The sequence below is a fragment of the Nelumbo nucifera genome, chromosome 1 (assembly GCF_055504915.1).
Source record: "Nelumbo nucifera cultivar China Antique chromosome 1, China Antique-T2T, whole genome shotgun sequence".
In the NCBI taxonomy this organism is placed as follows: Eukaryota; Viridiplantae; Streptophyta; class Magnoliopsida; order Proteales; family Nelumbonaceae; genus Nelumbo; species Nelumbo nucifera.
In genome coordinates, this window is record NC_142649.1 from 103238218 (window position 1) to 103256429 (window position 18212).

The window sequence follows — 18212 nt, forward strand, 5'->3', positions numbered from 1 at the left end:
TGTAGGTGTACCTTACATAAACATGTTCATAAGAATTTGCAATTGTATTGTTCAATGATCTACACTTTAGGTTTGTCCCGTGTATATAATTATCTGTTCACATGCGGCTGAAATATAATAATAGCAAAAAATGATTACACATTACTCATGTTTCATATTAAGTAATATTATTCACAAATATTGCTTTGTTGGTTTCGTACCTCACCACTTCCATAATTTTTTTTGGGTTTTTGCCATGAATAACCATAACTTCATTCCATAAGTACTCAATTAATTCATACCATCCAAACATTAAACAAATACAAACAAGTAACAACCAAGGCAGCATACATACAAGTTTAAAGAGAAAACAAGCAATCCAAGTATCAAATCAAAACCCACACAAGCTATGTAAATTGTCTCCTACTATTTCTTGGTCGATTATGATTAACATATAGGTTGTAGTGATCATCCATCTTGAACATGATTTCATCTCTAACTTGTTCCATCCGTATAGTGGCCTATGACCCAATGTCAATAGGAGTTTGTGCTACACCATGAAACATGCCTCCCTCTCCTTCAACGGGAACATCTGCTTGTAGGAATCCATTTCAATACGGATCCTGTATCCACGACATCCAGATGAAATTGTGTAGCACACAACAAGCAAACACAATCCTAATTTGCTTGTGAATGGGAAAGGGAGGCATCAACTTCAAAATTGGGAAACGTGCTTTCAAAACTCCAAAACGCCGCTCTATGGCATTCCTTAGTGAAGAATGCACATAATTGAAGTATTCTTTGACATTCCTTGGACGACCACCTCTCACTTGAAAGTCTCTCAGGCGGTATCTCTTTGATTGGTATGGAGATAGAAATCCAGGCATATTTGTGTAACATAAATCAACAACACGATACTTTCCTACACGAAATTGCAATCGTATTTATTAGTGTAATGATGATTCTAATATATCGTAATTATTTTAGTTTTATTGACCTTCTGGTGGTAGAGGAAACCTATTATTTGGGTTTTGAATTGTTTCCAAAAATACCCTTGAATCATGAGTAGCACCTTCTCATCTTGCTTCAATGAAAGTGAATAGCATGTCAAATGAACATGCACACATCACATTCTGGGTGGTAATTGACTTGCGTCCCCTAAATGGCACTTGTTCACTAGTTGGAAAACATTCATGGAAATGTGTACCATTTATAACACCAACACAATTCTGTAAAGAGAGGAAGAAATGCAAAAGTTTTGTTATGATGGTATATGGAAAAGTAAAACACCCCATAGTTAAAATGATTTACCTCAAACCATGGATAATACTTCGGATTATTGAGAATCTAGGGTGGAACAACTATCATATCACCGGGTCGCACAATTTCTTTGCCAAACTCTCAAATGGCCTTCAAAGCACTATTAAAGTTTCATGAAATTGTTTCACTAGAATGCTGAAAATGATCTGTAGTATCCCGGTTTGATTTGTTGTGCCCTATCACTTGCAGTAGAATCCCAACCTGCTCATTAGCTGATACATATAAATTGTCTTTCACTAACCCTCTCTGTCTCAACGAGGCCACTAATCTAAGAAACGTTGTTGGTGTCAGTCTGAACATATCCAAGCATTTAGTGCCACCACTGTAGATGACATTCTTTAAATATTCTGACCCTATTAGTATGTCATCATGGTAAGGTGTCCTAGGGATTGACATCTCTTCTTTCTCCAATTCTATCGCAATGAAGACATTTGTCATCATCCATTGCTCTTCATCATCAACTGCAACAATTAAAACTGCTTGCAGCATTGCCATCCTGTTTGGGTTGTCAACCATTTTGATCTAGAATATGAATAATGAACGACTATAAGATACCTATCGAGTTTAGATCATGATGTCAAATGACATATCTCATGATGGTGACCCATAAGCATACATTGGGATCTACATCATGACAATCAAATACATGTTTCCCGGAACCTACAATACCATACCTTTGATGGTGCATATGGGGAAAAAAACAGGCATAAAAATATACCCATCCATTCATTAATCATCAACCTGCCTCAAGCCCATAATCTTGTCTCAAACATGTAACACAGTCATACATATCTACCCAATGCATTCATTCACCATGTACCTATGTCAAGTGTAACTTTCAAGGAAGAAAACTGATGGTGCGCGATCTGGTCACTCTTACCTGGCAGCGGCTGCACTCCTAGCTGGCGATGGACGAGATACATGTGAGGAAGAAGAAGGATCCCCGGGGAGCTCTCCTGGCGGGAATAGTCCAATGCTTAAGTTAGTAGCAGGAAGAGAGTTGTTGAGCAAAAATGAAAGGGCTAGAGTGCCGATCACTCAAGTTACCTTTGCTCTTATATATTGATGTCCTGACAAATCAAGCATAACCGCCTCTGAGTCTCTACTGCAGCTGTTACTTGCCAGGGCTGAGCTGGTGGGCGCAGGTAATCGTTGTAGAGTACGGTCCTCCCAGACAAGGGACACCTCTCAGGGTTGGCAGGCACGACGCCGCCTGGCGAGAGACGTGGGCGTAGTCTCCAGATTTGGCAGGTACGGTTGTCAGGCAGGAGATCTTCCTGTGATATGCCGAGTTGCTCTGCTCCGAGCTACCCTGTGTCGAGGTGCTTCTACCCGAGGTGGCCTACTTGAGTTTGGTCGGGAGAGTTTATTCTTAGGAGGCTGCCGAGCTCAACCCGAAGTGCCTTGAGCTCGAGAGATTCTCGTCTGGCGAAAGTCTTAGCTCGGGGCGCTTCCTTCTTGGAAGAATCTTAGCTCAGGGTAATCGGAGTGTCATCTTATGTTGGCGGACTGCCACATTGGATCTTGGCGGACTGGTCGCGCTGAGTTGTCACTTATGTTGAGTCACATCCACGTGTCCCCTTATGATGAGGTCGGACCAAATCACCCTCCATAAAAAAATATACAATTAAGAGCAAATAAAATTGCATTCATCATACATCTCTCCCCAATCCATCCATTCACCATGTACCTATATACCTATAACAACAAATGAGAGCAACTAAACCTACATTCACCAACATCTACATCCATTCAACATGTAACTATTATAACCATAACAAAAAAAATGAGAGCAAAAATATATATAAACCTGTCTTCACAAGATGTATCTATCAAACCATCCATTTACCATAAAAAAAACAAACCATCAAGTCATATGTGTTTCAAGTTTAACCATCCAAACAATCATTTGCTCATTAAGAAAAAAAAACAAAACAAAACAAACAAACAAAAGCTACTAGTCAACTTTTTGAAAGTCAAACAACCACCATGTTCAACAATTTATGACACTCATCACCCAATTCTTCCTAAGAGTGGGGGGTATGTTCAGCAACCACTCTCTTGCATTTGGGTTCTTGAAAACCTCATATAGCTTGACATAATCATTATGGTTAAGTCCTTCAATGGTGTTCACCTCTTCTAGCACACAAGACATTGATGTTGGACTATCTACCCTTGTTTTCAATCCATTTATTGCCTCCACCAACCTATCAAACCTTTTATCAGTTGATGTACTCTGATAAGCAATTGCTTCACAAAACTCTGAAGGTCTAATCCTACGTGGAGTTTTGGTGCTTATAGTCGAAACCTGATCAATGTCACCATTGCTTGGTTCAACAACTCCTACTAATGGTTGTTGGATCTCATCAATTAGTGGATCAATTGAGATGTTTCCCTCATCTCGGGGTGGGGACTCTACGCCTCGTGCCAATGATGCTGAAAACCTTCCAATGGGTGTTGTTCCCCCAAATATGACCTCTAGGTTATTATACTCTGGGCAACCCACATTACGAAACCTTTTGGCCGTTGGGTTAGCCTATAAAAAAAGACATTGGGACACCAACCAGTTTATATGTAATGTATTGAATTTAAATAAAAAATCGCATATGTTTAGCAAATGTCGATAAATAGTTATCCCATGTCTCTAGTGAGGATACAACCATTTAATACTAAATGATTCCTTATTGAACTTCAGCCCAAATTGTGTGAAAAAGTTCTGCCTCACCTCTTTCCAAGCAACTAGTTTCAAACAACCTACTACCATCCCCACCTCCACTCTGGACTTGTTGTACAAGTAAATCTATGAAAACATTTTCTTGTGTAAGTGTCCAGTTTGCATTTGTAGTGGGGGCATTTTCAAATGATGTATTAGTTACACTAGTTGCCATCTAGTCGTCATCAAATAAACTTTTGATTATTGACACAATTTTGTAAAAATTTCCATAAGAATATCCAAGAGACGGTTGAGGCACGCATGGTATTGACATTCAATCACTTTTTTCCAATCAACTAATACAAAATAACAAGGTTTGATGGTTGTATGAGTCACCTGAAGTAGCTATTCCCTTCTGTAGTTTGTAAGTGGATAGGATTTATGATTTTGCAAGCAATAACAATGGTACTTTTATAGCTTCAGCAAATTGCTGGTACAATCCACATTAACCAATATGTGCAAACCATACACCGAATAACAAAGCAATAAAGAAACTCGTAGAATAAAACAAACGCATGCTTATTGCTAGTTTATATATAACTTTTGCATAGTCATTCATATATATGTCCATCCCTCTCTATACCTCTCAATCCTCTATGTCCCTCACTCTCTAACAGCCATACACTCTTTCTTATCTCACCCCCCGTATCCTTAATTATCCCTCATACTATTTCAATGTCTCTCTAACTCTTCTATCTCTTTCCCTATAGGTCAACCACATACCCCTCTCTCCCTAAATCTATCTCCACATCTCTCTCTCACTCTCTCCCTCCCCATCTCTCTCTATCACCCTCCCTCTTTATCTCTCACTGACTCTATCTCCTTCTCTCTCCCTCCCCGTCTCTCTTTATCTCCCTCCCTCTTTATCTCTCTCACTAAACTCTTTCCATCCATAAGCTACATTCCAACCACCATTCAATAATTTTATAACACAATAAAACTCTTTCTTATCTCACCCTCCCTCTTTATCTCTCTCTATCTCCCTCCCTCTTTATCTCTCTCACTAAACTCTCTCCATCCATAAGCTACATGCCAGCCACCATTCAGTCATGTTATAACACAATAAAACTCTTTCTTATCTCACTCTCCCTCTTTATCTCTCACCAACTCTCTCTACCTCCTTCCCTCTTTATCTCTCTCACTAACTCTCTCCATCCATAAGCTACATGCCAACCACATTCAGTCATGTTATAACACAATAACAATCATCATGATCCTAGCATCATAATAGATGTTTGGTGATGGTATGATTATAGTATCATAGCAGTCCTAGTATCAAAACTTCACTCATTGTATAATGCTTGGTAATAAAACTTTTTTTGGTGGCTTACTGTGATCTTCTATACCTTTGTAGTAGCTTGGTTATACTTTTCATGGCATTGTAGGTGGTACAGTTAAACCAAAGCTTGTAAGGTTAGTTTGTGCATGTATGTATATCTGAGAACTCATTGTATCTGATATATCTGAGAGCAGAACCTGGTGATGGCATACAAGTTGATGAGCCAATTTCTTTGTTCATTATTGGTAGTTTGTAGGTAAGGAAGGCTAGCTACCTATAGTGCCATTGATTTGAATCCAATTAATAGATGAAATGTGAAGAAAATGAAAAAAAGAAAATTGCTTCTAATATATAGTATTTAAACCAAGATAAGAAAACGGTATATAGGACTATAGCCTCTGCCTAAAATGACTTGCATATTATGAAGATCTCTCTTGTATTTGATTAAATTCTTTGTTCATTATTGGTAGTTTGTAGGTAAGGAAGGCTAGCTACCTATAGTGCCATTGATTTGAATCCAATTAATAGATGTAATGTGAAGAAAATGAAAAAAAGAAAATTGCTTCTAATATACAGTAGTTAAACCAAGATAAGAAAACCGTATACAGGACTATAGCCTCTTCCTAAAATGATTTGCATATTATGAAGATCTCTCTTGTATAGCCTCCTTTGTGACTGTAAATCTTAAGCCAAAAGCCATTCATCCATCCGTTTTCAGAACATTATAGATGAATATAAACATAAAAAAATCACTCACATATCAAACCACAGACCAAACAATAGATGATAAACACAAAAAAAAAAAAAAAATCAATGGTTCACATTAATCCATATCAAACCATAGACCACATTACAGATGACATATAAACACACAAAAAAAAAAACAGAGATTCCCATATCAAAGCACAGACCACACTACAGATGAATATAAACACACATACACACACAAAAAAAAAACAGTGGTTCACATTAATCCATAGAAAACCACAGACCACATTACAGATGACTGTAAACACAAAAAAAAAAATCAGTGATTCCCATATAAAGGCACAAACCACACTACGAATTAATATAAGCACAGAAAAAAAAATCAATGGTTCACATTAATCCATGTCAATCCACAGACCAAATTATAGATGAATATAAACACAAAAAGATTAGTGATTCCCATATCAAAGCACATACCACACTACAGATGATAAACATAGAAAAAAAATCAGTGGTTCTCATTAATCCATATCAAACCACATACCACATTACAGATGAATATAAACACAAAAAAAATCTCAGTGGTTAACATCAATCCATACGTAACACAACAAATTTGACTAGCAAGAAAATGGAATTGATCTGAGATGGACCTACGCAAACAACAATCGATTAAACAAAAAACACTAACAATACATATTGGGATGGTGGACGACCACCGCCACCACATATTGAGTTGTACTATGCAAACCACGAATCAAATGGTGGACGACCACCGCCGCGAGAAAAACGAGCACCGAGTGATTTGTAATCTCCTGTAAAAAGGGGAAAAATGATTAGTGGAATAGGGTGTGGTGGAGGCGACGACAGAAGAGAGACAAAGCAGAGGATGGCGGTGGCGGAGCAGGAGGAGGAGGTGGAAGAGCGAACCTGTTGCGACCTGAGAGAGATGCATGTGCGAATGAGGGTTTTGGAACAGTATGAGCGTCAAGCACACGTATGGTGAAGCTCCGAGAGGGCGTAAACGCTCGGAAGCTACGATCATAGCTTCTGGAAATCAGCCAAAGATGTATTTCTCGCGATTTTTCGGCGCTCTATCTTTTGGCATCAAGATCATCTATGAACCAAACAGGAATACACCAAAAATCAGTCTTCTAAGCTTCTAACACAATTATCAAGTGCATAGCTGACATGAGACATTATAACACAATTATCAAGTGCAAATAATTAATTTGGACGGTGGGTGCGGCTCTGTTTATCGAGGGCCGTGATTGTGAGAGTTAATGGAGCTAGATCCACGCAGCCCAATATTACCTTGCCATAAATGCGTTGGGGAGAGCTCTGCTCAGTCGAGACCGTAAACGTCTGCAATTAACGTCTTCGTAGTAATGTCACCAGGAAATAACGATAATACCCTTGGGCAAGGCCAAGATGATGAAAAGGCCCTTATGGCACGCAGCGTGTTGTTCGCTGATGAAGCGACCAATAACATCCATGGGCAAATTTCTTAAATTATCCCTAAAGTTTAGGAAATTGATTAATTTTATTTCTACTATTTTAGAATTGCCTTAATTATTTCTGACAATTGCCGCACAGTTCCCTTCCGTTAAATTTATCACAGACGGTTTATACATGATTTCACGTGTTTAATTTAATTTTACATTATACCTAAAATACCCTTTTTAACGAAGATCACCATCACAGACCTGCGAAATTGTTTCAAGGATATAACCCTCCTATCCTTGCAACAAGAACAATAGTGGCTTTCTGAAGATTTGATAGAACGGATAGAGAAAGACCAGTAATGCCTGTGTGACCAAACTAATTTTTGACTTAGCTAAGACTATGGGAGTTGTGTCCAAGGACTTAAACGAGTTTTTACATTCAAATACAGATCAAATTCCTAAAGCGGGACAATGTGGACAGAGACGGGAGATGATGCCTTCATCGTAAATGTCAACGACACCCTTTGGAGCAATTCCCAACCACGTCAGCATCGTGCAATTCTCCCCATTTTTAACCTCTAACACAACGGTTTTACAGTTCTGTTTGTCACATCCTTGGTTTGGTTTTTAGGGTTTGTTTAAGGTTTCAATGGTGTAAGTGGCAGTGAAACTCGAAGCTTCGAGGATCTGGAACGAATAGGAAATGGCGTACTCAGAGAAATCATTGGAAGAAATGCTATTGGAAGTTGGGAATAAGCTCCTCAAAACTCCGCGTAAGCCTTTGCTTCTTAGTTCCCTCAATTCAAATGTCTTTTTCATCAATTTCTCCTCGTGAATATTCAAGACTATAATGCTGCGTCCTGTTGCAATCTACTGAAAACGACAGACACCAACTGAAACAATAGAATTTTCTGCGAAGAGATAGATCTGAACCCTCTTCTCCTTCGTCTCGAAATCACTACCTCGGTATAGAACCCAAAACAATTTCTTTAATTTAAATCTACATTTCCAAAAACAAATTCCACTAGCTGATAGGGCCCTTGCTTCTTCTCTTCTCTAGTTTCTGGTTTCTTATTTTGAAGGTTGGATCCCTTCAGAGGGTTCTATTATTGGACGAATTTCTACATTCAGGTTATCTTAGAGAGGTCTGTAACTTCAATGATTTTCTCAAATGGGTTCTTAACAATAATAAAAGCAACTTGAAATTTTTGACGATGCACAAAATCAGAGGTGGAACCAGAGGTAATCAGGGAGAAAGAGAGAAGGGGAGCGAGGAGATGGGCCCCTCCATTAAGCTCTATTTTTATAGAAATTCAAAGAACATGAGAAAGAAGTGCCATAAATATACGGAAATAAAAAAGAAAAATGAATGGAATCCATTGAAATTTTCAAAACCCCAGGTGTTCAACCCAAGATTCGTATTTGATGTAAACCATCATCAAATAAGTGAATGCCCATGACTAAGCAATGAGGGTGAACGTTGAATCAGTGGCCACATATCCAACCGCACCACCCAATATTATCACCGGAAATGCAAAGGTGAGCTTCGACGGGTAGGGCTGTTTCCGAAATGCGGTATCCGCTATGGCAACCAAAAGAGGCGTACAAGATCTGAAAACGATGAAAGTATTGATATTGGCGTGATGAAGCAAATTCATGTTGGTGAAGATTGTGAGGTAGAAAACAATGGTAGCAGGCAAGAATTTCTTTGCAGTCTAGTCAGATCTTGTTGTCAAAAGTTTTATTTTAAAAATTTAAAGAAGAATGATGGACAAAATAATATTTTTAATCTTTCTGTTAAAGACAATAATGATAAAGAAGATTTAATCAATTGTCAGAAACAGTAGAAATACATTACAGCAATACTGAAACAATAGATGTATAATTAGTCAATTTCCTAAACCTTAAGGGTAGTTTAAGAAATTTGTCCTATAAAATGAATTAGAATTTACACTTTTCTAATTTATACTTTTATACATTTGTATTAATAAAAATATAATTGCATTGTAAACCAGCAAAGCCTTACTTTTCTCGTTGTTTATTGCAAAATGTTAGACTTTCTAGATTCAAGCGGCAACACTATATTGATGCTTATCTTTGCAACTTACAAAAGAAGCCTTGAGCTAAAATCTGGCCCAAGGTTGGGCTGTCCGGCCCATTTGTTGAAGCTATATGCTGCATGTATTATCTATTGCAGTCAGATTTGGATGGGCAGTGAAATTATCTACTGCAGTTAAATTTGAAAATGCGATAATCTAGTATCCAAACTTTTGAAATATGACAATCTACTACCTACTGTTAATGGACCGTCAGTTATGTATATCATATGACCTTATATGTGATTTAAGATTTTTGAAAAATGTCAAAATTACCCTTAAAAATAAAACATATTGTTCATCATCTTCTTTTTCAAGAAAATGAAACAGAGCCCAAACTCTCAACAGTCCAGATTTTCAAGATACCTATCATCTGTATCTGTAATGATCGCTATAGTCAAAAGCTAAAAAACCTTGTCAACTATTGTAGTGTTGGTTGATTCTTACTTTTCAGAAATAGAGAAAACAACAGATGGCAAAGAGGCTTTTTTTTTATTTTTGCTGCAAACAAATAACTTCAAGTTAATGAGATTGTATTTGATGAACTTGCAGAGAGAGAGAGAGAGTTAATGGAGATATGTGAGTGACACTAAATCAAATACGATGACATAAGAAACGGTCTTCTTAATAGTTTAAAGGATGAAGACATTTCACCCTTTACTTCCGTTGATGAGCTATTTGGCTTTAATGGGGGAAGTTGAGAATGGATGAGAGAATTGATTAAGCATGAGCGACCCTGATCTAGTCCCTCTTATTATTCAGGAAAATTGCATCAATTATGTACCTAGCTTTGCTGGCAAGGATTATAATGGGATCAAGGGACTGAACTTGCTTGCACGTGCTACAAAGTCTATTCCAAATGGCGATATAATCAATGTTTAAATTAGAAGATATCAACAGTGGAAACCCTCCCAAACTAGCTGCTTTGCATCTTGCATAATCCCTACTGCTTTGTGCTGCATGGGAGAAGAGAGACCCTTTAACAGGGGGAGCACATGCAATTTTAATAGATTTGGTAGGTGGCTTGGAAAGAACTCTATAGTGGGAAAAAATTGAGGCTTTTGGAAAATGTGCATGCTCATCTTCTTGCATTTCGTAAATACAATTCTGATAGGGAAACCTTGTGAGTTGATTACTTCACTCTTCTTTTGAAACGATTAACTGAGCCTCTAAGGTTAAAGTAGTTCAGAATGTTGTTGAGTTAATGGATGCTTACTCTATACATCAGGACGACTTGGACACAATCGTGGAGTATCAAAGTTTCAGGGGCACTAAAACCCATTAGGAACAGTAACATAGTTTTTTGTCAGCTTAAACGACAATTTCTGGTCATGGGTGTAGTCGTCGGTCTTCACGTCCCTTCTATGTAAGCATTTGACGGTTTGAACTTGACTCAACGGAAGAGATAGTTTGGCTTTGCCTTTGCTTCTTTTGCCAAACCATGTCATGTGAGAAGGATAATAGAGAAACTGTAATACAAAATTTCAATGTTTTAAAAAATGATCCAGAGCCGGAGCCATTCTGGCCACCGGTTTCTGGGTCAACGGTTCAACTGTTTGTAGGTGCTCAGCCTTCCTCTCTATTGATAAAGAAAATTAGATGACACTTGAAGGGTATTTGTGTCTTTTCACATGACACTTAACGGCTGGTTAACAACAGGTACTAGATTGTTGCATTTCGCGGGTATTACATTGTCACGTTTTAAAGTTCATGTACTAAATTGGCACTCGGCCTAAAGTACAGGGTACCTATTGGGATTTCCCTTTATTTTATTGGGTAAGTTTCTTAAAGTACCCTTATGGTTTAGCTAATTGACTAACTCCACCCCTACTGTTTCGGACAATTATCTGCATCGTTAAATCCTATTAGGGAAGGTGAAATATCACTTTTGCCCCTATTTGAATAAACGCGCAAAATTGGAAATTATGTTTTTTTTCATCACTTTAATAGCATCTTGATTGAGAGGAGAACTTAGTTTGAATCTGAGTGGAGAGCGAACACCATCAACTGTGTGGGTCACCGCTGCAACTCCCTTCTTCGCTCTTATCGCCGTTCAAGTCCAAGCCCAAGCCAAAGAACGTTGGAAATCTGATTCACATCAACCACTGCTACTGTTCCAAGGATCCACAACCACCACCGTCACCGCTGCAACTTGAACCAGTGGAAGCCAGATCCAACAAAATATTATCCAAAGACCTCCCAATCTCTGCTTGTCACCAGACTCTCCTCCTTCTCCACCATGACCGCTACTATTCCGAGGATGTGCAATTGTTGTCACCGCTACAACTTGAACCAGCGGCAGTAGCAACTTTCTCCCTCCTTCCTCTTTTTCTTTTTCTTCACTCTCATTGCCGCTCAAGTCCAAGCCCAAGCCGAAGAATGCTGGAAATCTGATTCACATCCATCACCGCTACTGTTCTGAGGATGCGCAACCACCACCGTCGCCACTATAACTCGAACCAATGGCGATAGCGACTTCCTTTCCCCCTCCTTCTTCCTCTTCTTTTTTTTTATGGGAAAAAACATTGTTTTGCCCTGTTTTACAAATTTTAAAGGCAACTAGTGAACTATTTGTATGTAATGGCGTTAAAAACATTGTTTTAAAGTTGCTAAGCATGCAGGGAGGTGTGCTAGGTGTGCGGCGACTACGGACATGGGCGGTTTGGGCAGTGTGGGTGTGCAGGTGAGAGGTGGGAGGTGATCATGAAGCATTTTTTGGGAGGTGGTCATCATGCATTACCTATTCAGCCCCCTTCCCTTCCTCCTTTCTTCCTTCCTCTCCCCCCCCCCCCCCACCCTCCTTCCTCCTTCCTCCTTCCTCCTTCCTCGTTTCTTCCTCCTTCCACTTTCTTCCTCCAAATTTATTCGGTCGGTTGACAACCACTACTTCAGGCTTGTCTAGTATGGCAGAACTTATGGCTCTGGCTATGGCAGAACCTGTACTCTAAACCTAGTTCATCTAGCAGAGCCTCTAAACCTGTACTCAAATGGTGCCCTAGTTTAAACCGTAAAGGGCATTTTTGATTATTGAAGGGTAGTTTTGGTATTATATGATAAATAATCAACCATGTGATGTCACATGTGAACGGTTCCTGATGGAGAATTGACGGTAAGGGATGTGTTAGTCAATTGTCCATAATAGTAGGGGTACTTTAAAACAATAGTCAAACAGTAGGGGTGGAGTTAGTCAATTAACTAAACCATAAGGATACTTTAAGAAATTTACCCTATTTTATTTTATTTTGGGCTATGTTTGGTTGGTAGAAAAACAGAAATTTGAGGAAAGGCTCTCAACCCTCAAGGATGAAGGAACTATTTAGTTTTCACTTTTATTTTCTATTAAACCAAAGATAGCATTAAGCTCCATGGTGATAGGAAGCAGTGTTCGAAAAAACCAGAAGGGATTAATCGATTCCTTCTTCGGTTTCTCCGTCTCCCTTGTAGTCAAATGGTGATCCAACCTCCTCCATGACTGGAAGCTCGCTCTATCTACTTTCTTCTTTCCCATCTTCTTCGTATGATCCGCAATGGCAACCCTTCGACCCTCTGCGTCCCAAGTCTCCTTGTCCTCTGCACCTTTGCATCCACTAAAGAATTCCTCCCTCGATCTTCCTGGAACTTGTCCAGGGGCTATCAGAGTAAGTTCTTCTTTACTACTCCTTTTCATTCTTGTTTTCTTTATAGTTTTTTTCTTTTTCTTTTTTGTATTTTTCTCCACTGATCTACTTCTGTGCTACAGATCTATGGATCCCGAGAGAAATCGGGGAAATTTGAGGACACCCAGCTGAGATTATTCACTACAAACAAGTAAGTTTGTGCCTTTACCTTGGTCTATCTTGGTCAATGAAGGAACAGTTCAACTTGATCATGTTTTTGTTTTCCTTCTCCTTTTTCTTTAACGGCATTAGCTACCATATAATCTTTCGGTTGGGAATTTTCATCGGGTTTGTTTGATCTCTCTGGTTGTTATTTATGGGTTTGTATTTGTTTTGTGATTCTAAACATATGGATCTGAACACTTCAGATGTTTAGTTTTTGAAATGTGAAACTATGGAATGGCTTATAGTCATTAATGGCAATTGATTTGATTAACCTTCTATGATTTTGGATTTTTGTTTAATTGTCGTTGTGATTGTGCATGCCTGCAAATATCCATGCTTGCCTGAGTGGTTCTCAACACAAATTCGCTTAATTCATGCTCGTTAAGTTTCTAATGTTATTGTTTGATGATTTATTTATAGGAAATCTGTACTTTTAGAAATTACAGATTCAATGCAACCTTCGGCACTGACCCAGAAAGATAAGAATATATTCGTTCTTGTTTGAATCACCTGTGCTCTGTTATTCTAATCCATGGATTTCTTAAGCATAACTTACTAAGACTTCGAGTATGTGCTATTTCCATCGTTTGGCGTTTTTATTTGCAGAAATTATCCATCTCTGAGAGTAGACGCTTCAAGGGAGTATATGGGACTGACCCAAGAAATTACAGACAACAGAAAATTGTGTGCAAATGAAATGGAGCATGGACTAGATCTTTTTGGGAAGATGAAAAGTAGGTTTTTGAGTTTCAAAAGGCACAAATATCTGTAAGTAGCACTCAACACCAAACTGAGGTATTATATCCTGGACAAGAATTCTATGCCCACTAACTTGAATTGCATGTCAAACAGGGAGGACTTGGAACATTTTGAGAAACTTGCAAAGGCTCAAGCACCAAAGGTGATTGAAAACCTAAGCATCTTTTCTGTATCTTCCAGTTTAAATATTTTCTTGGCTTATGTTGGATTTCTTCCTTTATACCCTTATTTTCTTTTTGTTTTTTATTCTACTTTTTTTTCTTCATCAATAAACTTGGGTGGTCTCTCATTTACTAATTAGTTCAAAAACAGTTTATGGTAATTGCTTGTGCAGACTCTAGAGTATGCCCTTCTAACATTCTGGGTTTTCAACCTGGAGAAGCCTTTATGATACGTAATGTGGCAAATCTGGTGCCCCCTTTTGAGGTATTATGGTGCCTTTCTTTTGGTTTATCTTCATTTTATAAATGAAAAACTTGATGTTATAAAGATAACTGGAAAATATGGATGAAAACAAACATGTTCGTTTTAGAAAATTCTAAATTTGAATTTGTCTTTTGCAGAGACCTTCAGAAACTAATGCTGCACTTGAATTTGCTGTAAATACTCTTAAAGTAAGTCTTTTTGTAGTGATAGTGTGTATACCATATGTATATAGTCTATATCCTTGATGATCGGTTATGAACAAACTTCAAATTTTTGTTCTTCAGACCATGAGTTGTTGGGTTTTCTTATATGTGTTTATTGCCAAATGTTCTCAATGTAGTTGCTGGAAAATGATACATTGTTGTAACATGCTATTTACACACACCCTACAAAGGTATATATGCATCCTCAAGAATGAAATTGTGAGATTTATCATTGATTATTACAGGTTGAGAATATATTTGTCATTGGCCACAGCTGTTGTGGAGGTATTCAAGCCCTTATGAGTATGCCAGATAAAGTAGATTCAAGGTTGGGCCAGATGACTCCTTTCTTTCTTTTACACAAAAGTGGCATGTCCTGTCTTTTTTTCTTTGTTGAACACTGATTTGTTTCAATGTTCTTACATCAGTTTAATCTCTGTTTTCCAGTAGCTTTATTAGAAATTGGGTTGTTGCTGCGAAGAATGCAAGGTTAAGTACAAAAGCTGTTGCTGCCAACCTCAACTTTGATCAGCAATGCAGACACTGTGAGAAGGTGCCCTCTGCTTTCTTGCCTCTTGTCACACACATTGCAATCAACCACCTTGTTTGTACTAGTCTCTAGGTGCAATTTAAAACTGGTGACACTTTTAGCTGGTAATCTGAAATGCTAGAAAAGTAAAAAGAAAAAAAAAATGCTAAAAGTGTGTGTACAGATGCACAGGAAGAGGCCATATATGTGATTATATAATATTATAATATTTACTTTCTGTTGCCTACCCTAATGGGTTACTTTCTATATGTTACAGGAATCAATTAACCGCTCATTACTGAACCTGCTAACATACCCATGGATTGAAAAAAGAGTTAGTAAAGGAGTGCTCTCCATTCATGGTGGCTATTATGACTTCACCAAGTGTACATTCGAGAAATGGACACTCGATTACAACAAAAGTACTGTAGATAAGGAAGCTGGACGATTCTCCATCAAAGATCAAACATTTTGGTGCTGATTATGACTGTTGCATATCCATGAATTTTGCTCCGCAGCTTCAAGGTTACCTATTTGGATTTCATTTTGCACTGTATCTTTTCCTTTTTATCCTTTATACGTACCTTGTTGCATTTGTGTGTACTGTGTAGTAGTAATGAAAAGCATATACTTGTGTCAGTGTGTGATGGGATTTTGCCCCAGATTGTATTGAATTAAGGATTGCAATTAACCGGAGGCTTTCAATAAAACCCTTTAATGGGTCCAACAAATTCTTTGTCGTCATACATGTGAACATTTTATGGCTACCAACAACATCTAGAGGTTGAACCTAGGGGTCAAAGTCAAAATAGGTTTGATTCTAATCATGTAGAAATTTTGACCTAGGAAGATTACTAAGTTGGAACTTGGAATGGGGTTCGTTTCCTGAACCTTGTACAGTTGTACCCAACAGGGGATGAATGACTGAATGGTTGTTGAGACCTTATTCATTAACCAATGCGGCCTAACTAACCGCGTCAATGAGGAAATGCCATCTGTCTCACCTGAGGGCAATTCAGTCAATCCACCACACCTTGGAGGGTAATCTGGTAATTTTGGTGGACAACCTGGGGGCATGATGTGTGGAGATGGAGTGTTCTACCTTTACCTATCAGCCGACCTGGTCAGGCCATTAACACCCATGCGCTTAATGTGAGCTAATGACTGACCACATGCGAGTCCAGGTATCCTATCCACAAGAACTCTACCCACGTCTATCCATAGAACACTGTATGCATATATGGAGGACATCTCATCCTCCTACATAGTATTATATATGGGGAGATATTCCCAATGCACGGGGGTAGTATGTTGTGGGTAGCCATAGGTAGAGTTTTTGTGGGCAGGAGTTCCAGAGTCATCACATGCCTGCTTCCTATTCACTTCAGCTCACCTCCCACCTTGGCTTACCAATCAAGCACTTAATTTGCCCTCACTCCCAATTATGCTAACTTGACTATCTTGGATATCACTTCAAGGCCTCTGACGTTTTTGTGTTATAATAACAATTTAGATGGGCAAAACTGAAAAAAAAAATCACAACGGAGAACATCCCCTAAGATGATAGTTTTTAAACAAGAAATAAGTGTTGGAGCATAGATATTGCGTCACCACATGCACACAAAAGATATTATTAACTTTCATAAGTATTTATAAAATAAAGCAACTTGGTCAAGTTTCAATATGGCAACTTATCAAAAAAGAGCAGGAGGAAGCCAATCCAAAATGAATTAATGAATGAAACTATGGCTAGGAATGGTCGGGGGTGGGCTGGGGCAAATTTGGGGATCCCTATTCCCAGCAGGGATGGGGCTTGGATTTCCAGCCTGTTGGGGATAGGATCAGAGTACATGTATTCGGGGTTGGGGAGGGATATGCAAAATCGTATAACATATCTATTTAAAACAAAAAACATGCTTCTCAAACCAGAAATTCAATATCACATTGTTTTAAGAAGCAATGTGTTCAAATCTGTTTTTTTATTTTGTTATTTCTTTTCAAATTCTCAATAAGAAAACAATTCACATTGAAGATGGCTGTATTATAAGCTGTGAGACCAATCATACCCCCCGCATCGCCCATAAAATGCATATGATCCCCAACTTATGGCTGCCCGGGTTATCAACTTTACTTGCCAAAAACTAAATATATAAATAAAAGAACACTATCAAATTTGAGATGGGTTAGCTGAACTTGATGGCTGTATAATAAGCTGTGAGACCAATTATAACCCCCCTGCTTGACTCATAAAACGTATATGATCCACGACTTATGGCTGGTTGGGGTGTCATCATTAATCCTTCCCATAGGCTGTAACACAGTTATCAACTTTAACTTTTAAAAAAATGGGGCAAATTTTTTAAACTGCCCCTAAGGTTTGGGAAATTGTTTTAAAGTATTCTTACTGTTTCTAATAATTGACTAGCTCTGCCCTTATGTTTTTGACAATTGATTAGTTCTACCCTTACCGTTATCATACATTAATATTCCATCAAATTCCGTACACATGTGATACTATGTGATGTATAATTTTTAAAACTCAATTTTACCCTTCACTCTCTTTCTCTTTCTCTTTCTCTCTCTCCCCTTCTTCCCCTTTGTTCTCTCTCCCGTTTCATCACCGCAATTGTATAGAGTTCTACCTCTCAACGAGAACAAGCAACAATGGCAACAAGTTCACCATCGATCTCCTCTCACATTGTTTTTCTTTCTCAATTTTTCTAAAAAATCCACCACATTCCATTTGATGCATAGTGGCAGAAGAGCAGCAAACTTCCATCCCATCAAACCTAAAAGATCCTTGGTAGTGGGATCGCAATACACCGATTTCACTATTCCAATGGCGGTCTCCACCACACTAATGTGCTGCATTTCTGAAGCCACAACTTGACCACCTCCAGAGCTTTCTGAGCAGCTGAGAAGGCTTTGCTTGAC

The 18212-nt window shown here is 38.4% G+C and overlaps 1 protein-coding gene and 1 long non-coding RNA gene across 8 annotated transcripts; one reads left to right on the forward strand and one right to left on the reverse strand.

Moving 5' to 3' along the window:
- Positions 1-272: 272 nt before the first annotated feature.
- On the reverse strand, positions 273-7466 carry LOC104611904 (uncharacterized). Of its 6 annotated transcripts, none has more exons than XR_016077921.1 (5): positions 6930-7297; positions 2347-6814; positions 2180-2255; positions 1052-1821; positions 273-901 (listed from the first exon to the last, which is right to left on the reverse strand). It is a non-coding gene; the product is annotated as an uncharacterized LOC104611904 (long non-coding RNA). The 6 variants fall into 6 exon arrangements; XR_016077922.1 differs by lacking the exon at positions 273-901 and having other exon boundaries at positions 920-1208; positions 1291-1821; positions 6930-7296; XR_016077924.1 differs by lacking the exon at positions 1052-1821 and having other exon boundaries at positions 276-901; positions 6930-7295.
- Positions 7467-12832: 5366 nt separating this feature from the next.
- On the forward strand, positions 12833-16009 carry LOC104611902 (beta carbonic anhydrase 5, chloroplastic-like). 2 transcript variants are annotated; one of them, XM_010279172.3, is made up of 9 exons: positions 12833-13178; positions 13280-13347; positions 13968-14129; positions 14214-14262; positions 14433-14546; positions 14684-14734; positions 14995-15077; positions 15197-15302; positions 15556-16009. In XM_010279172.3, exons 1-9 carry the CDS (start codon positions 13068-13070, stop codon positions 15757-15759), a joined length of 948 nt encoding a protein of 315 aa, XP_010277474.1. In that variant the 5' UTR covers positions 12833-13067; the 3' UTR covers positions 15760-16009. The 2 variants fall into 2 exon arrangements, with proteins under 2 accessions (XP_010277474.1, XP_010277475.1); XM_010279173.3 differs by having other exon boundaries at positions 12866-13178; positions 15200-15302.
- The last annotated feature ends 2203 nt before the right edge of the window (positions 16010-18212 follow it).